The 21,235-nt window shown below is 37.6% G+C and overlaps 2 protein-coding genes across 5 annotated transcripts; one reads left to right on the forward strand and one right to left on the reverse strand.

Annotated features, from left to right (window-relative positions):
* Window positions 1-38: 38 nt before the first annotated feature.
* LOC110046110 (potassium voltage-gated channel protein Shal-like) lies at window positions 39-12,161 on the reverse strand. 4 transcript variants are annotated; one of them, XM_020751796.2, is made up of 3 exons: window positions 12,035-12,161; window positions 2,325-3,507; window positions 39-1,653 (listed from the first exon to the last, which is right to left on the reverse strand). In XM_020751796.2, exons 2-3 carry the CDS (start codon window positions 3,458-3,460, stop codon window positions 1,434-1,436), a joined length of 1,356 nt encoding a protein of 451 aa, XP_020607455.1. In that variant the 5' UTR covers window positions 3,461-3,507; window positions 12,035-12,161; the 3' UTR covers window positions 39-1,433. The 4 variants fall into 4 exon arrangements, with proteins under 4 accessions (XP_020607455.1, XP_020607442.1, XP_089132499.1 ...); XM_020751783.2 differs by lacking the exon at window positions 12,035-12,161 and adding an exon at window positions 9,923-10,177; XM_089276373.1 differs by lacking the exon at window positions 12,035-12,161 and adding an exon at window positions 8,918-9,657.
* A 1,488-nt stretch (window positions 12,162-13,649) lies between these two features.
* Window positions 13,650-20,983, forward strand: LOC110046092 (uncharacterized). The gene is made up of 12 exons (XM_020751767.2): window positions 13,650-14,033; window positions 14,146-14,240; window positions 14,872-15,043; window positions 15,969-16,080; window positions 16,363-16,505; window positions 16,724-16,788; window positions 17,065-17,138; window positions 17,472-17,530; window positions 17,648-17,730; window positions 18,198-18,303; window positions 18,746-18,847; window positions 18,941-20,983. The coding sequence occupies exons 1-12, from the start codon at window positions 13,844-13,846 to the stop codon at window positions 20,356-20,358; spliced, it is 2,619 nt and encodes an 872-aa protein (XP_020607426.2). The 5' UTR covers window positions 13,650-13,843; the 3' UTR covers window positions 20,359-20,983.
* Window positions 20,984-21,235: the final 252 nt, after the last annotated feature.

Raw genomic sequence — 21,235 nt, forward strand, 5'->3', positions numbered from 1 at the left:
TCTGCATTTAAATGCGACAATATTCAAAAGGAAACAGCCACCTTAAAATACATCATTTATTACAAAGACTTTCTAAAATGCATTGGAGCCTAACTCAAAGCGACTGTACAAGTAATTATGGTAATTATATAAGAAAAACGGTGACTACGAATCAAATTACGAATGAACCCAGGAAATGGCTTCCAATGACTGTGCTAGGCTTTTGAAGTTGCTGGAGTTGACGAGTTGAAGTAAACCACCGCTCTCTTTTCTTTGAATCAGTGATGAGTATTTTAACGAATGAATAGCTGATCATTAACATTTAAAGAACCAGCTGGCTAAATAGAGCTATTCAGACCACCAGGTAAATAAATCCAGTTATCCAACGCAACAGTCATGACTGATAAATGATAATTATAATGATAACCCATCGGCAAGTCCATTATAGCCCAAGTTTATGCGCCGCTTTCTAGACTATATTCCTTTTTTTGCGAGTGTTTTGACATACTCAACATAATAGAACACTGCAAACGTCTAGTCAGGCTTCAGTTTTCGTTTCCGTTGCACGATGTGAATCAAACAACAGATTATCATACGTTTCCAGTGTATAATTTCAATAGACTATTTGCGCAATGTGGGAGATGTTATGCGCAAGAGACGCCCTGGGGAGGGAGACATCCATATGAAAATGGTCGGGGATGCTCGTCCTATCGCTTAGGGGTATAAATCAAGGATTCTGGTCTCACGCAAGGTATTCATGACAAAACGCTACTATTCTTGTAGTTGTCAAAGTAATTTTAAGGGTGCACTAGAAGACATAATAGAAAAAAAACCCTCTTATTTCCGTTTTTAGGCTCGATTTCCACCAGTCTCTCGCGTCCAGTCTACTAACGCCAGCTTCTATCCTGAACAGCGGCTGATAATCGAGCTTATTCCGTTTTAAGTGGTAGTTTTTAGGAGTCAAATAAAGCTCGACCCAGGCCCAGATTTATCTCCTTTAGAGGTTTAATTCAAATTTTCCGACGAACATTCCCGACCATTTTATATCGGAGTCTCTCCCCGAGAACACACCATCGACTAGGCAATCGTATCCCTGGTAGTGAACATCCATATTGAAAAGTTGTTATGATTACGTAGTCGATTAAAATGGCATTGAGAATACAGAGAAACATTCAGTTTTGAAAACAAACTTAGCGCACAGAAACTAGCAAACATAACATAACATGAACAACTCCTGATGTGTTGACAAATTCACCTACTTAACATTATAGGAAATGTATAGAAACTCATGAAGAGAATTTGCATTTTGGTGTATTGGCATTAGGGTAGCCTACGCAGAGGCTCTTTGGGATCTCACCCAATCTTCCTCCCCCGTGGGAGAAGAAGATTGCGTGTCGAGCGAGCCTAAAAAGGGTCTGCGTAGGAGACTAGCATTAGAACGTTTTGGGTTAAGATCACGTCGAGGTTCTTCGCTCGGGTATGTCCACACTCTTTTTCATCTGCTTAATTTTCGCCTGCAAGTCATCCACATTGTAAACACTAAGCATTTGTTTTTTGAATATGTCTTTTTCCTGGATAATAGGGATTGGGAGTGCGATGAGTATCACACCAGCCACACAACATATAGCTCCAACAACTTGACCCAGAAATGTTGACGGAACCATGTCTCCATACCTGAAACGAAACCCAGTTAGAATGAACAAAAACTAAACGAATGTACCAATATAAACAAATCGAACTAAGTACAAAAATTCATTATATCACTAATAAATTAGCATAATTTGCATAATTTAGAATTATTAGCTGTGCTAGTTTTGGTTGTTCATACATTTCTTTTATGCAATCATAACCCATAATCATAATTTACTCTGCTGTAATCGGAGTTCACACATCATAACTTTTTTTATTAAGATTATAAGTTCACTTCAAGTCCTCATAACACACACCTTTATATAGTTCTTACTTGTCCTAATGTAAGCATATGTTATACTAATGCAACATAACGCATTCTAATGTAATAATAACTCACTGTGAAGTCATCACAACTAAACCTAATGGCACCGTAAATTACCATAATGCAATCATAATCTATTCTAACCGAATAACATTTCACCCAACATTATCATATTATTCCCATTGTAATCATAACCAATTCTAATAGAAACATAAATTATATATATATATATATATATATATATATATATATATATATATATATATATATATATATATAATTACTTACCCGGATACATTACCACTCGACTTTATGTAATTATTGATTACCCATCATGTAATTGAAACTCAGCTTAATTCATTTAATCACTAAACGTAATACAATAACTTACCCTAATGTAATCATTGTCACAATGGTGTACCACATACTATCGGGGATGCTGGTAAACTTTCCTTCCACTGCTTTGCGTTCAATAAAGTACATTATGCTGGAAAAAACCACGATAGCTATCACCAATACAAACATCAACGACGCGAGATCTCCCACACAGCTCGCCATGGCAGCTCCAAATCTTTGCAGCCGTTTGGAATGTCTTGTTAACTTGAACACCCTGAATATTCTCAAAACTCGAAGAACTACAAAAGCCTCTAAGTTTGACCCGACCACAGATTGTAGCAAAATGGTCAGATAAAAGGGTAAGATCGATAAAAAATCGATAATGTTCATGGCGTTCTTGGCAAATTCCAAAACACTCGGACAAACCAGCAGTCTGAGGCTGAATTCCACTGTAAAAACACCGACGCAAATCATATCCAAAAGATCGAGAATTCGCATTCGTTCGTCGCAAACTTTTTCCACATTCTCGCAAGGAACAGTTTCATAGACGGTGGTAAAAATGCTAAGAATAATGAAAAGTCCTATGATGTAAATAATAACCATACCAAAAAACGCTCTGAATCCAGATTCGGCTTGGCCTTCGAGCAACACCCAGGTCCAGTTTCGCGCGCGGCCAATCCAACCTCGAGTTCTTACGTGTTCTGTTTTATCACAAGTAGGCCCGGACGCCGAGCTTTTACTATCGTCAGCGTTATTGTCTTCGTTGTCGTCATCAAAACAACAATCATGAACTTCCTGTGGCATAATTCCATAAAAGAGCAGTTCCTCTTCGAACGAAGCATTACAATCCTCGAACGAGCGATGGAGTTTACCACATCGATAATAGTTTAATATGTAGCGAAATAAGTGTGGATCCCGATCTATAAAATACTCCTTTTTGTCCTGGTCATAAAAACGCGCCGCCAATTCCTCTGAGCCTAAGAGAGTTTGAGGAAAACGTTTCAGCGTGTTTTTCCACGTTACAAATCTACGCCCTCCAACGTTGATAATTACTTTCGCGTCCGGACGGCGTAGCTTTAGGCGATCGAGGCAAGGGAAACCAGTTGCTGGGCGAGATAATGTCGATGGCTTCCGATCTCTGCAGTTGCGTGCTGTCGCCCTTGTTTGAATAGCGCCGATGTTACTAATCATTTTGTTCTGATGCCCTCTGGACTACGTCAGATGCTTTTTTCATGGCCCTGAACCAAAAACAAAAATAAACCGTAATGTTAGTGTCAAGTTCTACTTAACAATTAGAATACGAGCCAGAGATTTCTATCGCGTGATAGTTGACTAGGGTGCAGCCCTAGTCAACTATCAGACTGGTACCTGGTTTGTACACCTCAATGAGCTTAATGAAATCATTATTTAAGAGTCACTGTTACTGATTGTTTCATAACTGACAAATTGTTTTAATTTAATTGTGTTGTTTTATTAATGGACGTACTCTTCTTTGACTCATTGTCCAAAAAGAATAAAACATCCCAGAAAGGATGAGGTGTTCTGGACCAGAACCTGTTTCTTCCTCTGGCCATTTATTGTGGAAGTTAAGCCACCCGGTTTAGAACTAAAGGCAGACGAGGACCCACATGTTTCAGACGCATTTTGAGCTTCATGAAAGCAAGATTTGCTCGGGTAATACATATTTCGGCTTTGGAAATAATGCTCCAGCAGGTAATTTTGGATACCCGATAGAATTTAGATGGCAGTTTTCAACTCCATCGTAATAGATCTCTACACAGAAGGTGTTAAAGAAATTTCTTTCAGGAAATCAATACTTCCGAAATTTATAATGTAATTATGTGGTGTTTTTGTTTTAAGCAATCATTTGAAGTTTTCGGGAACGAGGTTAGATGAAATTAAGAGACTAGTACTTTTGTTGATTTTTAGATAAATTTTCGACTGAAGATCTAGTTGCTTGCCGATACAGAGAAGACGTTTTTAACTAATCGAAAGTTATTTCCTCAGAAAACGCCGACCGTAAGGAGAAATTGTTTAAACCTGTTCATTTTTTTTTAAGTAGTTGAACGACTTTAAGATGCATGACAAAAAAAAAAAATGAAATAGCAAAAAGAAACAGGTAGAACCAGTAGTAATAACTTAAGATACGCTTAATATCAAAACAAAGCTTGTTTTAACGATCACCTACACAGCTCTGCGAATTACTAACAACAACAACAACCATTTTATTTTACATAATACAGAGAATATCATACAGCAAAAGAATACATTAGAACTTAAATAAGCAAAATAACTACTTTTTCCTTCAACAGTATTTCTTGTGTTGGCCCAGTACATTTTATTCCCAGGCTTTGGGGACCAAATTTACCCCACGTGCACTTGGTAAATACAACTGAGAGGCAAGATTTCATCAACACTTGAATGCACTTCACATGCTATAAGGCGTCCAGTAGACACTGATTTATTTTAATCTATGTCGTAAGGTGAGGCTTGAATACCTTACCAGTTGGTAACTTATCTGGGGGGTGTTGTTATGCGGTTTTTGCATTATAATCCGCGCGTTCACCATATGCACAGCATCTTGCGAATTAATAGCAAATATATTAGGAATCTCGCATTTGTTGTACGTCAACACAGCAAATATGGTTTATTTGTAAAACGAATTTGTTTGTTCGGCTCAAACCAGCTTCTGTTTTTTAGGGTTAAGCTCACTTACAATTACATTCTCGATTACAAGAACTCTAATTAAATCTCTATAACATCGACTCAACCGTTAATAAACAGCATGGTTCCTCAAACAGTACTGTTTTTCAAAGCAAGCAGCTCACGAAATCGAGAAAACTCTGACGAGAGAGCTAAACTTGTGTAAACTCCTCCATTTAGCTGGCCTGCCTGGAGTTATCCATTGAAAGTATTAACTTTGCCTCAGGCATATGTTTGTAATATTCAGCACAAAAGCAAATCTCTATCAAGAACATGTTCTTGATTCTTAATTCCGAGAAGAAGTGAAAGATAGCTTGAAAATACAACGTAACTACGCCTCAAGAATATTACTTAAAGTGCGTGTTCCCTGAGTTGTTGATAATATCAATTAATTGATGCGTCAGATACCTAAGTATCTTAACTGTACTCACTTGAGCTAGCCATGAAAGAAACCGCCACAAATATTACATCCTGGGTCTGCAGTAAAAAGCTGTCATCTGGATCTCTAACATCAAGAAATTAGTCACGCTTTGGAAATACACACATACAACATCAAACAAAGCGAACTTATGACGGCATTTACAAAAAAACGATGACAACGCAGACCTATCATAAAACCATCCGAACGATGAAAATTTCCTCCTCTCTACGCCGTTAAATAACACAAATAAATAATATATAAACAAATCTTCACGCGTACGGTTTCCTTTTAAGCGGTATCCCATCGTTCCTGAACAATGGCCTGTAATCTGACTGAGAGAAATTGGTTTATTGTTTTGTTTTTTTGTTAAGCAGCTAAGCTTACGGGATGTATTCGCCACCAAGATGGAACTATTGACAGTGTAGCGGTCGCGAATCGATCATCGCATTAAACCAAATCAAAATGTAAATATTTGTTTGCCTGACAAATTGGAGGCTTTTGTACGTTTGGTGGAACCCAAAAACGTTACGTCCCATTGGCTCGCTTTTGTAACCAGTTTTAAATTAATAACCATGTTGTGGTTAAAGTTTTACAGTACAACTCCACCGATATATATATAAACTTACGCAATGTAATAAAAACACCTTTTCGCTTTGTAAACTCAAGTCTTGCAGCGTCCATTTTGGTCTCAGATCAACGCATGCGCACACAGATAGGCTATTTCAGCTGCAAATTCAGCCAACCGCTCCTGGTCGATAAGAGGGGACTGCGTTCGCTGGCTGAGAGTTTACTCAGCTAAATTATAAGGTAAACTGTGCTTGGTGCATATAATTATGTGTTGTATTGATTTTCAAGCTTACCTTTACTTCCTCTTGGCATTAAGTATTTAGAGAACATATTATTGACAGAGATTTAATTGCTTTTGTGCTGTACTTCTTTTCAAACAATTGAAAAGGCTGACCTTCATGGTTGTAGAGCTTTTTGCTTGCCGCACCGAAATTGTGAAATTCAATGCCAGAGGATATTAAGAAGGCGGACAATGTGGACTGTTTTAAAACTTAACTAAGGACGTTTATTTTTTAGAAAGCTATTTATGTTAGTTAGTTGCGTACTGTTTATACATATTTAAGTTAGATAGGGTTTTTTGCTTTGTCTTAATTTCAATTTGTTAAATATTGTAGGGCTCACTGGATTCGAGATAATACATCCTATTAGAATGTAAATATTATAATTATTGGTTGACAAAGCTTATGGTTATTATTTCTAATGATGGCGTTAATGGACCGAAGCCAAAATAAAGCGCCATAAAACACTGCCATTTTGACAAAGCATAAAATAAAGAACTTTTCAGTATGCGCTTTTTAACATGTTAATGGAACTGAGTGCGAAGGGAAAACTTTCGGCCAGGCTGTTCTAAGAAGAGGTTGGTAAAGGGGGGTATAGATCACGTTTCACGGAAAATAAAGCAGCCCTTTCACAATTCACGAAAAATACAACATTAGCATTTCACGCTTCGCGGAAAATAAAAGAGAACGTTTTGGAAAATCACGGTTCACGGCGACTATGGAAAACACGATTCACGAGGAAAAAAATGGCTATTTCACATTTCACAGGAAATAAAAAGGGCCGATCACGGGTCACGAAAATACCCTTTACCACCCTCTAAGAACATTGCAGATTTTCAAGGTAATATTGTTCTAAGGATTATTTAAGTTTTGGATTGGCTATTTTGTAAAAATAACATGGTTGTCATCGGTAGAAGATTCCTCGTTTTATAATTATCGATACTCAAAAAACATTGAATATACATTACAATGCCGTTAAAAGCTTTTATAACATTGAGCAGCTCTCAGCCGAATGATTCTTGAGTGCCATACAATATGAAAAATACGAATAAAAGTATGCTAAAAAAAGTCACGAAAATAAATCAAGAAGTCTTATTTATGGTGGAAACGGCTCTTGTACCCACTGGGCAAAAATTTCGAGTATAAGTTGAGTATAAGTTGAGCCGGCAATCAAATATTGTCTACAAGAATCTGCCATAAATCTGTATGAAATCGTTCCTTTTTTTTTTGCACGTTTATGGACCTCGCTTACGGCTCGGTCCACAAACCTGCAAAAAAAGGTTAATATTTCTCCAATACAGACCTCACACTAGTTCAATAACATACAATTGAACCCCTAAACAGCCACTGCTATTAGGCGACCAGTAATCAACGTCCCGATGATGGCTTTTCTCTTGTTTTACCTCTAAGCGGCCAGCCCCCTTTAGCAGCCACTATCCTTTTCCCCCGAGGGTGGCCTTTTAATAGGGGTTGAAGTGTGTAGGTATTGTCCGCTGAGAGCTCTTGCAATTGACACGGTCGAACTATACATACACATTAGGCAGAGCCAAAGTAATCGTTCTTTTAGGGCAGGTAGGCGCTAGAAAAGGTAGTTTTAAATTACACACACTTTTCCTGACGACCATACAATTAAAATATGAATCAAACTGCCAAATAATGGGTAAGATTTAGTTACAACGGAAAGCCGGATCAAATAGACTGAGAATCGAAGAAACTTGAGGAATAAGCTTTGGAAAAACGTTCCTTCCTGAACTTTATTCGACTATTAGAAGCGCCGGTTGTCACTCAAAGAGCTAAGAAAACATAAAAGTACACACCATCTGCCTGTCAACCAAGAAGAAATTTTCATCGACTCTCACCGTAAAAACTCAGTCAAGCTCTTCCCAGTCCCACTCGAAATTTAATGCTTACCCGAGATCCTTTTCGCGACCGGCGAAGTCGCGGTAAAGAAATATGGAGAGTTCTTTTGCAGTTTATTTATGTTGTGTCGCAGTCGTAAATTTTCGTTCTCTTGCTGGGACCCTGCGGCGAACATTTCATTGAGCGTTACACGAAGAATGGACCAAAAGAAACGCCAAAAAGAACGTCGGAGCAAAAATATCAACTACAACAGTCGAATCACCTGTTTTCAAATAAATTTACTCTTCAGAAAACTCATAAACCAATACCACGCTGAAATTGTGACAAGGAAGAATTTGTCACTTTAATTTGTCGCCTTTCAGTAATAACTCATCGTCATAAAAGCTTTCCGGATCGATCGGAAGCTCAAAATAGCGGGGGAAATGACAGAACTGAAAGAGAAATTAAAATACCAGCTTGTGCAAGTACAGATCACAGTCCAGTTGATAAGGAAAAGTTTTGGCACTAACATTAATTTTAACTCGGCAGCATTAAGATTCGTCACCTCTTGAAGAGTGTAAGCTTGCCTGTTTAGACAAGATCCAAATAAAATAAGATTTTCGTCTAATTTCACCTTGAGCTAGGTTTTGGAGGTTTAAAATTTACCTCTACTTTGGATTTCGTGGTTTCATCTTTCTCTAAAAGCATTGCTATATTAAAATCAATCATATTTTCTCCACGTAGGGGAGAAAAGTAACATGCAGGTAACGTGTATGCGGCGAAAAATATAAACTGCGTTTACAAAATACAAACATAACAGTATTTAACTATTACAGTCACCTGTTGTAGCCGTGGCACAAAGCATTGCAGTCTTTGAATAATTATATTCTGTAGGGACGTTGAGTTAGAGCACTTTAACTTCATTCGTTGTAATTTCGAGCGAGTGTTTTTTTTTTTTTGAAATGACACAAAAAAGAATTTAAGGACTCCTCTTTCGAAAGCACGAACGACTTTACTTTAGTTGATGTGATTTCTGGAAGTTGATCTCATAAGTGAAGTCAAAATATCAAGATTGCGTGTCTAAATTGAGTTTTTTTGACGCCATTCATGGTGGGAGGCATTTTTTAAACGCTGACTTCGTTTAAAATTGCCCCGAGGCGAAAGCAATTTTTAGTCCGGACACGAAAATTGTTTATTTTATTTTACTCCAAACGAACAACAAAGAAAAGGTGTCCCTTGGCTTTTGTTCCCGAAAAGTTTTAGCAATTCTAATGGCGGTTTCGAAATCATCCTCAGAGCTAGTCGGATTTGACAAAAGCTGTCTATATGAATCTCTTCTCAGGTTTCCTTTTATAGATTACATAGAGCCTAAATTCAAAAGTCACCAATTTAATTCCTCGGCTTCGACTAAATTTGAAGTTAACTGCAAAACATATCATTTCAAAATAAGTTAAACTCGCTGGGATAACAATGTAATCCTTTTTGATGTTCCAGGCAAACTGGCTGATTTTACTGGTTCTCAATAAAAGTGCTCTTTATCTTGTGAATATTCAGATCTACATTGATCATACAAAGAACCCAGCGGCAGATCGTTCTAAAGCAACATCAATTTGAATCTTAATTCCTTGCCTTTTAATTGACCAGCGCCGGAAAAAGAAAACGTTTAAAAAATGATCCCACTGAAAAAAATTATTTAGCGTATTTTCCTGGCGTGTTTAAGCTCCGGTTCTCTTTTCATCTGTAGTTTTGTTGGTATTTTGCGCTCCAATCCACTGAATCGAAGGTCGAATTAAAGGATGTATATATGTGAACAAAATTAATGACTTTCGTAAAAATTCATGTTACCTCAGCTGCTAAGCGCTAGTGAGTTCCCTAACTTCAATGGCGATTCTTCAGATGTTTGCGAGGACGGACCGAAGCTTCAAACGATGGACGCAATTTTGCCGCTTTTCAACGATTGAACGGGCAAATATCAAATTTATCGCCCAGGGAAGTGATAATGATGGACAAAGGAGAAAAGTGATTGACACTTACTAATTTTAAAGCCGGAATTGTTTGAATTTCAAAATGCGTTTTAAATATTTCAGAATTTGTTTAGAGTACAGCAATAAATTGTGAATCGTTGGAAGAAAGAAACCCTTTGTATGAAACACCACTTTTGAATTTCTTTCTTATCAAACTCATTCAAATCTGACACGAATGCCGAATGAATAGCTTTCGATACGTGACGAACATCGTCCAAATAACACCTGCTTAGAATTCAGCGCCTTTTACCAATAAGTACACATCTTGCTCGCAGTTTTACAAAAGAAAAAGAAAACAAACACTTTTTTGAAGCCAATCAGTCAGAGAGAAAAAAAAGAATCTTCAAATCTCAATTTAACTCTCTGCATTGTGTTTTATGTCCGGCGATTCGAAATAACGCGCCTCAATAATATTTGTCAGCGACATTGAGATTATCTATGGAAATTACTCTATTTATTTACTTAGAGTAGTGAAATATGCAAACAACGTCGCGTCTTTGTAAAGCCCGAGCTTAATACTTTTGGAAGACTTGTGCGCATGCCCAAGTTTTCGCCTCGTTCGGAGGCTCGTTGGTCTACACTTGCGCATTCCCAGGGCTTGCTTCCCCTTTGACCAGCGGTTGAGGAACAGGAAGCTTGGTACTTTTACGGCGATGTAGCAAGGCACGAAACGTAGTTGAGACAAACTGCCACACTTGCACTAGCTACATTGAGGGAAACTTGCTTCTCTCGAAATTGAGGCGTTAGCGAGTGAAAGAAAAAGATCAACTTTAGGGCACCATCTCCGAGTAAAAACTTCCGGACTCGGGGGCGGAAAACAGGAGGTCGCGGATCTTTGAGCCTACTCGTCGGAGGCTTAACAATATCCGTAGACCAAAACAAAAGCTTCCTTGTACATGCTATATGCGATATCCGTGGGAAGCAAAACGGTTAGCGCCCAGACTCCTAATAACGCGTCGCCTGGCTCGCCACATTATAAGTGATCGGTGTTGACTTTTCGGGAAACAATGTTGCGTGGTTGCATTGTGTACGCAATATCACTCTTAATTAAATTCTTCCGTCAATGCAGCCCGCGGGCAGAGACAGAAATTAAAAAGCGGCAACAACTGTATGATTCGGCTGAAATTAAAACACCCGCCAAAACTGTCGTAAACGCGACGGTGCTCTGTCGTTGAAAATTAAAGCTAATAATGGCGGGCAGCCTGCGGTTGCTATGTATAACAAATGGTAATAGTGGGGTTTCTTACGATAACTCAGACAAGTTGTCTATACAAATATCCCAATTGTTACGCTTTAAAAGCTTTATAATCTTCCGTTTTACACTGCATTGCAAAATGCGATGTGCAATGTGGAAGATTTTTTTGTCTCAAGATTAACGGATTTTTAGCACTTGAAAAGCGTATGAGACGATGTTCGCAATTTTACAAAACTCAATAACGTGATAAATTAAACTTTTTTAAGCTTAATTTATACCGAAACAAACGCTCAGCGAGGGGTACTATAATGTTTACCCAAACGTTCGTGAACATAGGCGACAAAAGTCCGGAACTGATTATAAAATATTGTCCCTGTTGCAGCTCAAACTCGACAGTTTGGCAAAAAGTTAGACTATGGCAAAAACAAAGCTTCTATTTGACAAGAAAACTAATAATTATGCAAAAGTAGCCACTATCGTCTAATTGTCGACCATGAATGCGGATAAATAAGACGAAATATAACTAAAATTCTGGCTCTTTACCTTCAATAGCAGCGCCGTTTCACCCCGTTTTGTAACGAGGACGGACAAACTCCATGCCAAAAAACTTCCAACGATCAAGACAGGGTTGTTATTAGAATATTTCAAAAATATAGTTTACGAAACACATATTTTAGCGCGGTTAGAGCAGTAAACGATATTTTACACATTCAATTAACAAAATTTAAAGCGACCTACCTCCAGGAGACAATAAAACGAGGGTACGTTGCTTTGTAAAACGGAGTACAACAGAAGAGAATTTCAAAGTTTGATGCACTTAATGAATTCCTAACCGTTGGGACAAAGAGCTCGATTCCTTATAGATTTTCCCTTGTATAGCGAACCGAAAGCTATAAATAAATAATAAATTGGAAAGGCACGAATATAAACATGTTAATGAAGTCAAAATAACTCGTGCTGTAAATACTGTAGTTATCAAATGCTTTCTGTAGAGTATAGTGATAGCTTCAAAGTTTTTGTTTAGCTCGCGCGGAAGACTGACTATGATTCAGATATCGCCTCGGGTTGCGATTCGAAAACTCGCTAATCCTCAAACGGCGTGAATGTTTTTTTTTTTTTTGGAGGGCTAGTTCAAACAAATTTTTCTTTGTCACTCGCTGAAAAAAATTTCCAAATTTGACAACCTTTATCACCCTTACTCAACAATTCAACTTGGTAAAATTCAAGCATTTTTATACGATATCTTGTATTTTCTTTCCTGTTATATTGGCCCAGACTTAATCAAGTATTCATTTAAACGTGTTTCGATTCGTCTCATCATAAAACTTTGTTAAGAATTTTTCGTTATCATTTCAGCTGGATAATTATATGAAAACAATAGAACCGGTTGTTATCAAGAGCACATGAAGAATACTCTTCTAATTATCGTATTTCAGTACCGGCATTGAATTGCAAATGAAAAAAATGCGATTCTTTATCCTACAGCTGAAAAAATAGTTGCTTTGAATATTGTGCTTAGTCATGGTATAGAAGAAAAATAAACTGAATAAAAATATACTTTCTTCTGCAAAGTTGAAGATCAGTTTTGCTGTTATAACAAAAACAAAACCCCTGAAAGATCTGGAAATTAACGCTGTTCATTTGCGAACTCACTTTTTAGCTTCATTATCTAACGCCAGAAAATGATCAAATTCAATTTTCTCCTTACCTCAGACTAAATGTATGGTCCAATAAGGCACCACAGGAAGGCAATACTTTCCCGGAAGAAATGAAAACCATGAAACAAGCTGAATAGCTGTAGACGATGAAAGCAAAAATTTTTTTTTCAAATAATTCGCAGTGGTTGCCAAGAGTTCAATCAAAATTATTAATTATCGCTTCATTTTCCCACAAAATATTAAAACAAGTTCTTCTTTCTTTAAAATTTCATTTATTTGCTACGTGCAAAAATAAATGGAAGCATTTTGATCGATTTTCTACAGAATAAACGAAGAAAAAGTGACCCATTTAATTTGTTCTGGTAGAAACAACAATTGCTGGAAGGTTTGAACTGCCGTAATTTTGAGCGAATTGACTGCGAATTTCCTCGAGTGTTTGTACTGAAAAGAAGTGACACTTAAGTGAATTGCATTCCATTCATAAGTTTTGAAGGACAACTTTTCCAGTTCTGCAATTAGCAATTCAGAATTGACAGAATGCCTATTTTATGAGTCAAGTTTCAAGAAAGTGTAACCCCCTCCTACCCCCCCCCCCCCCCCCCCCCCCAAAAAAAACCACACACTGTCACACTGTCCTACCTGACAGTATGGGCTGTGTTCCAACCGTGAAAGAGACTGGATGTGAGTGTAGGAGAATCGTTCCCAGATTCCTATCGAACAAATTTAGTATGGCGGCAAGCTTGTGTGAAACTTACATGTAGAAGACACGAGTTTGTGATTTTACACGGAGAAATCTTAATGTATCTAATTCCAAACGGGTTTATTGATCATTTTGAAGTTAGTAGTCGGCGATCTATGTCCGTCTCTACGTGTAAAGTGTAGTTTTAAGATGCTGAGAATTCGCACAGCTCATAAGTTCAACGAGAAGCAACGTACCGAGGACGTTTTGACAGATGAACTAGTGGATTTCAAATCTCTTTTGCTTTCTCCTGATGTCCTAAAGGGACTAAATTCCTCGGGATTTGAAAGACCGTCTCCAATACAACTGAAAGCCATTCCTTTAGGAAGATGTGGCTTGGGTATGCAGTGTGAATATTTGTTGATAGTACTTAAGCTAACTAGTTGCTTGCTTAATTATCCGATCTGTGTTTTAAAAGCCCAGTAAGCTTATTTATCTTATGTACTTTGTAGATTTGATCGCTCAAGCCAAGTCTGGTACAGGCAAGACCTGTGTGTTCAGTGTCATTGCTCTGGAAAGTGTACTTCCCGAAAGTAACACCACCCAGGTATTTTAGGGTGTGTTCCTTTGGGATGATCTAGATCAGGATTGTGATCCGAGATCACTCAGATGATGATGCATCAAAGGAGCTGATGAATCCGTGACCAGAGTGGATTCATCGGTTCCTCTGATGTGCCATTATCTGAGTGATCTTTTTATTTGATCTTCAATCCGTCATCATGATCTAGAGCACCTCAAAGGAATGTACTTAGTTAATTCAATTTTAGGAGTCAAGGAGCAGGAAGGGCTCATGTTGGAGAGAGAATGCTGCACATATAATTAATCCAGCTTGTAATAGTTTCCATGCCAAGTTTTCAAGTTGAGGACGTAATTTTATAGCACCTCAGGGTGCAAAGGCAATCTAATTTTCAGGCTTGTCCTTTGAGTAACCTGTAAAGTTCTGATGTACTAGCCTGAAAGCAAGCTTTTAGCTAGTTGGGTGTCCAGGCATCCTGTATGATAGAAAATTGTTTTATTTTTCACATACTGGTTTTTAAATAATTGTTCATTTAAGCAGATCCTATTAGCTATAGCACATTTTGGATGCCTACTTATCAAATCCTGGCTGAATAGAATACACTAGCCTAACTGCAAAATAATAATTATTAATAAAAAGTATTTTATTTATGTAACTGCAGGTGCTGATTTTGGCTCCGACAAGAGAGATTGCTGTCCAGATCAAAGATGTAATATCTGTGATTGGTTCACAGATGGACAACATGGTATGCCAAGTGTTCATTGGTGGACTACCTGTAGATGAAAACAAGAAAATACTCAAGAAGCCATGCCACATTGCAGTTGGTACTCCAGGTAAATAAATTGTTGATCAGGATCTGCCGAGCTAACAGGAACGAAAACCATGAAAATGTGGTAGGTTACTGTCAGTTGGAACTTAAGGTTATAAGAAGTTACAGACAACTCTGTCAAAGTAAATGCAACTGTAAGGTTAAGTCTGCATACGAGCCAAGTGGCTCATCAGGCCGATGCTTATCTCTGGTTTCCGTAATATGAAGCACCTAGGATTTGCTAGTCCATTTCAGGGCTGCTCCCCCTCCTACTCAGCATTAAGTTCACCAGTACCCATTTGTACACCTGGATGGAGAAAGACACTGTGAAAGTTAAGTGCTTTGTGCAAGGCACCAGACCACTCAATCAGTCCTGAATTGAGCACACTAACCATGAGGCCATCAAGCCCACCATAGACTCCACTATAAGGTGGAGTAGGACACTTTCAGTTGTTTCTCTGTACTTGAACTCTCTTTAGGGAAGACTTGTCTCTATTAATTAAAAGGAGAAAGCTAGTCAAAAGAACCACTTCTGAGGGTGTCTTTCTTAGAGAGAGATAACATTAATGCCCTTTCAGTCAGGATGAATTGCAAAATTCTTCTTTAATTACTTTTTGACCTTGATCATTGTTAGTTTCTCCTGCCCACTGTTCCCAAGCTGCTTGGTCACGACCTGTCAGATGGTACATGTACACTTGTACATCTGCCTTCTCTACTGATACTGCAGAATTTCAAACTAGTCTTGTAATAAATCTCCCTCACTACCATCCTCTTCCATATTTTGCACAGACGGTTCTTCTTTACAACTGCAGCTTAGTGTACTGATGTAAGTGCAATAACTGGCCGGGGTTAACTTGTTGTTTCACTCTGAGAATGTTACCAGTCACACCCCTGATGAACAACAGAAAGTTAAATATTGTCTACTCCCATCTCTGGTCATGTTTTAACAGGGAGAGTCAAGTATCTGATTGAAAACCATTTTCTGAAGACTGAGTCTGTCAGGCTGTTTATACTGGATGAGGCAGACAAACTTCTGGAGGATAATTTTCAAGAGCAAATCAAGTAAGAAATATGCTGAAATTTTAAAATATAAAATATACTTACTACAGGTCTGCTAATAATAAAGTTGAGCATTCTGCAAGGAGACATCCTCGAGTCTATGTTTCAGTGTTTGCATTATTTAAGGGAGGCATCTTTTTGTCAGACCAGAGATAGAAGGACATACCGGTAATATACCTGTAGTGTACATACATGTATGCTGTAGAGTGAGAAAACAGACATGCTCAAACAGTTAAAATTCTACTAAATAGAGATGTATGTTCAAGTTTAATTTTCTCTTTGTAGCTGGATTTTCTCATCACTGCCATCAAACAAGCAAATGATGGCATTTTCTGCTACCTACCCAGAATACCTTGCAAAACATTTGACGCGATACATGAGGGAACCAACATTTGTGCGACTGAATGCCACTGACCCCACCCTACAAGGTAAGTAAAACTGAACCTCCTTCCCTGGAGAAGGATCAGATCCTTAGAACAAAGCAGAATTAATTACTTAAAAATATTATATTGAAGTACTTTAGTTTAGATGACAAAGGCTCTTTAGCTATGGGGAAGGTAACCATATTATTTACATTGAACATAATTATTCAAAATATTTCCAAACATTTCTTTAGTTGCTAACTTTCCATTTAATTTTCTTGTAGGTATCAAGCAGTTTCGTAGACTGGTGCCTTTTCATCCTTTGCCTCATAAAACATTTCAGGAAAAGGTAACTATTGTTAAAAAAAATACAAGTTTTGATTTCTGTAATATTTGTCTCATGCTTCAAGTAACAGGAAGATTGTACATCAACATGGCATTGTATTAAGAACAATGTTTCAAATTTCTGTCTTACTGTTTCCAATCAGTTCAGGAATAATTTGATTGAGTCATAACTTACAATACTTAGCTCATAATATCTATCAGTAGAAACTGGTGTTTATTGTAATGATCAGTATTAAATTTAGACTATTATTAATCATAATTATTACTATTCATGACCCAGGTCACTGAGCTTTTGAAACTCCTTTCAAATGTGCCATTTCACCAGTGTCTTGTGTTCTCCAACTATCAGATCAGGTAAGATTTCCTAAATATACTTTTTATTTCATTGATGTATAAATTACATTGTACCAGTATGAACAAATGAAATGCTGTGGGGAACCCTGCTAATTGGACTGAATGTCTCATCCAGGACCATGGGAGGGGGGGGGGAAGGAGTAGAAAAATACACCTGGCTACCTCGTGCTACAGAAATTTGAGAGAAGTGCCAGACTGATAGTTCTCCAGGCTCAAATCCAGACCTTTCACTTATACCTTATATAAATTACGTGTACATGTACGTTCAGTTGTCCTGTTCAGTAACAAAAGTGTAGCTGGGAGTGAATTTGTCTTATCTTATTGTCAATGTAGAGCACAGAGTCTTTGTGATACTCTCCGTTTGAAGGGTTGGCCGTCTGTCTTTATTGCAGGTCTGTGAAACTTTGTATCAATTTTTTATATAGAAAGTTAATATATTTTTTTAAATAATTTAATTTATATAGTTATTAAGCAGTTAACTCAAAATCGCTGCTGTATTCTATTGTCAGGAAGTCAAACTCAGTCCCAGCGATTGAAGGCCATGGAGAGGCTGAAGCAATTTAAGTGTAGAGTGCTCATTTCAACTGACCTGGTAAGATAATCGAGGTCATGATTAAATCCACATTCTTCTTGCTAGTTCTAAATAACATATATATATATTTTTTGCTACAAATTTTTTTATCAGGAAATTTTTTCTCTTGATCATTGTGGTCCTTCCTACTTTTTTTTTTGAATTTGTTGTTAGGACATATTGTAGTACATGTACATGCAGTAGAGTTGGACCATTGTTCAGTTGGTGATTTGTGTCTGATTTGGTGTTGCTCAGGTTACATGAAAAAAATTATCATCATCTGATGATGTTTTATTAAATACTTCAGTTAACAATTTACCAGATGCTGACCATTATGAAGGCAAGACCTGTCATGGGCAATGGGGCTGTGTGCCTTTATTTTCATTAATAGTGTACGATATATTAAATTATGAAATTATGAAACTTATTTATGGGTTACATGAAGCATTTATTTAACTTTTGGAAATAACTTTTTTTCCTTTCTTTAGACATCTCGTGGAATAGACGCTGAGAATGTCAATCTTATTGTGAACATGGATGTACCACGAGACTCCGAAACTTACCTTCACAGAATTGGACGAGCTGGTAGATTTGGTGAGCAGCAAGTTCTCCTAACGATAAATTAAGATTAATTTTAATTTATTATTAATTTTAAGCATTTCAGAGCCTGAAATGGAGTAAAGCAGCTGGCAGAATCTTGCCCAATAACACAGCATTATCATGATTGATAGTAAATGCAGCCTTGTCTCCGTGTCTGGGGTCTGATAATTGGTGATCAACTATTGTTTTGGCTCTGTAGTACTAACTACATGAACATCTACAGTTACTCAATAGATACACTTGTCGGAGCCTGATAGACGGAAGAAAATTGAGTGTCTAGCAAAGAGATGTTCTTGTGTACCTATGAAATTCAAAACTCTGAATTCTTAGTGCATATTCATACCATCAATCCTAAATGTTAGGAAAATATTCTAGAGTTGTCATGCTGAAGACTGGATAAAAAGGACTTACTTTTAGTTTTATTATATTGCATTAGGCACACAAGGTGTTGCTGTAAGCTTTGTAGCTAGAGGTGAAGAAGACAAGTTATTCAAGAAGATAGAAGAGAATATTGGTACCACAATAGATGCATTACCAGGTAGAGTTGACATTTACTGACAGTACAAGGGGCAGATTTATTTTTGAGAGGTTTAATACACGTGTACATGTTATAATCATCTTTCTCTTTCAGATCCCATTCCTCAGTCCATGGGTACAACAGGAACACTCACTGACCTGGACTGTACATCAGTGCAGGCAAGAGCAGCATCCATTGAAGTCAACATACTCAAATGCAATCGTGGGAGAGAGATAAAGATGGAGGGTGATGCAGGTCTGTCTCCAGATGCTGAAAGGGAAGAAATAATGGCTGATATCGAAGAAAGGTTGCAAACATCCTTGTGTCTTGATCAACAAAACTGTAAAGATGAGAGCATCCATGGGAAGAGTGTAGATCACACTGGGCAGAGGAACAACAGTGTAAGCCAAACTCAAAGAAATGAAACTCATTTCACAGCTGCATCAATTATGTATGAGCCCTCAATCTTCCATGATGGGAAAGAAAAAGAATCAAAAACAGAACACAGACCACCTTCTCAACTTGGTTCATCTGCAGAAAATTCTCCTGAAGTCAATGCCGGTCTGAATAAATTACAAGTAGATTTAAAACATTTTTCACAATTTGATCCAAGAAGCTCTCACAAGCACGAAACAAATGTCCTTAATAAAGCTAGCAAAAGAAGAGATTGTACTAACTCAAGTAACAAGGATGAAACTGTAGATGGCAAACTGGTTAAGTCATCTGAAGATGAGGGTAACTCATCTGGTTCACAGTCAGAAGAAGAGAGTTCTGTCGACAGTAGTGAGACTGATGAAGGTTCTGATGGTTTAGAATTTGATGAGCATGACACTTCTGAGAAAGCCAGTGAACAGGGTCACTTTCTACCCTCAGTTGATGAATTTGAAGAAGACTTTGAAAAGTACTTAGAAAATTTTTCTAATGTTGGAGACAATTCTACTGAAAAACTTCCACAACCAAGTGAATTCTCAGATGATGGTGGCATCTATTCTGAGTATAAACTGCATGCAGATTTCAAGGATGATAGCTTCGATGGAACACGTACAGAGGTGTATGTGGCATCACAGCAGTTTGACACCCGCCCTGACACATGCCATCAAATGTCGCATCCAGATAGCTATAGTCCTGGATGCCGCAATGAGCAGAATGTTCAAGTGCAAAATCAAACTGATTCATATTATTCAGCTTATCATGACAATATACTTTCTGAAGGAGGTTGGAATTCTCTTTATCCTTATAATGGTTTTTGTGATCAATGCAATTGGTTTAGTAACCATAACTATTACCATGATGAAAGCTACAACAATTATTCTCCATTTTATGGAGATCACGCAGCTAACTGGCAGGCTAATGCCCAAAGAGATCCAGATTCTGCAAGCTCGCAACAATGTCTGGGTCAGTTCTATGGTGAGTTCTATGATATTGGCAGTTATCAGGACTACCAGTGGAATACAAGCTGGTATAATGCTTATCAGAGACAAACAAGTTGTATCAGGCAGTTTGTGTGGTTTAGTAGATCTGCAAGGATGTAATTCCCTGTGACAGTATTCATTGTAAATGCCCATGATATTGCTTAATCTGCTGTAAACAACATCTATTGAAATCATTACTGCCTGCTCCAGGTATTAATTTTGAGTACATATGGTTGTATTGATATGGCAAGACTTCAATAAGGCAATTAATTTTCCTAATTGCCTCGAAAACTACTTTAATTACTGAGTGTTTACTAGTTACTTTTTCATACACCAGTAATATGAAGTATGTGTATCAAAAGAAGCTTTGTGTGTTTTCCTGCTAAAGAGAGGTTAAACTAAAATTAAATTAAGTTGTTGAATGGACCTATGATGTAGCAGAAAGCTGAAAACTGATTACAAAAGAAATTTTCATAGCTACTTGCAATCCATACGCTTTATAATTTTATATTGCACATTCGCTGAACCAGCCAATAGCTGCACCTGTTGCTTGCATTTGCTAGACCTGACCAATCGCATTGCTTTGTTCTGGGTGATTTTTTTGTTAATGTTTATTTTCTAGTGTAATCATTTTTAGGTCATACAAGAAAGAACACTCTATAGTGGTATTAGACTTTCTACAAATCCTGTCCAATGATTTTCCACTCTAAGTTTTGTCATTGAAAAGGATGACCTAATTCTTGACTTTGTTGCTCATGCTCATGACTTTGTTGCTCAAAGATATGCTTTGCTTCACTTGAGGAACATAATTAAGCGAAGGTTGACTTGAAGCAAGTTTGTAGTGATATATGTATAAGCTCAGTCGCAGAACTGACTCGTAGGATAGAGACATGAGCCTAAAAGGAGTAAACATCAGTCATGAGGGGGCAGTGGAAATTTAGTGCATTGATGAAAATTCTGAGTTCTGACTCAGAATTTTTCTTTGTCCCACGCTCGT

Source organism: Orbicella faveolata, unplaced genomic scaffold, assembly GCF_042242905.1.
Source record: "Orbicella faveolata isolate gen_17 unplaced genomic scaffold, um_ofav_v1 contig_4, whole genome shotgun sequence".
Lineage (NCBI taxonomy): Eukaryota > Metazoa > Cnidaria > Anthozoa > Scleractinia > Merulinidae > Orbicella > Orbicella faveolata.

Excerpts from the sequence above, each read along its gene's own strand:
- LOC110046092 (XM_020751767.2), top strand. The coding sequence starts at position 13,844 with ATGCTGAGAATTCGCACAGCTCATAAGTTCAACGAGAAGCAACGTACC. Across the intron at positions 14,241-14,871 it reads CCGAAAGTAACACCACCCAG|GTGCTGATTTTGGCTCCGAC; the intron begins GTATTTTAGGGT and ends ATGTAACTGCAG. Across the intron at positions 16,506-16,723 it reads CACTGACCCCACCCTACAAG|GTATCAAGCAGTTTCGTAGA; the intron begins GTAAGTAAAACT and ends ATTTTCTTGTAG.
- LOC110046110 (XM_020751796.2), bottom strand. The coding sequence starts at position 3,460 with ATGATTAGTAACATCGGCGCTATTCAAACAAGGGCGACAGCACGCAAC. Across the intron at positions 1,654-2,324 it reads GTGACAATGATTACATTAGG|GTATGGAGACATGGTTCCGT; the intron begins GTAAGTTATTGT and ends GTTTCGTTTCAG.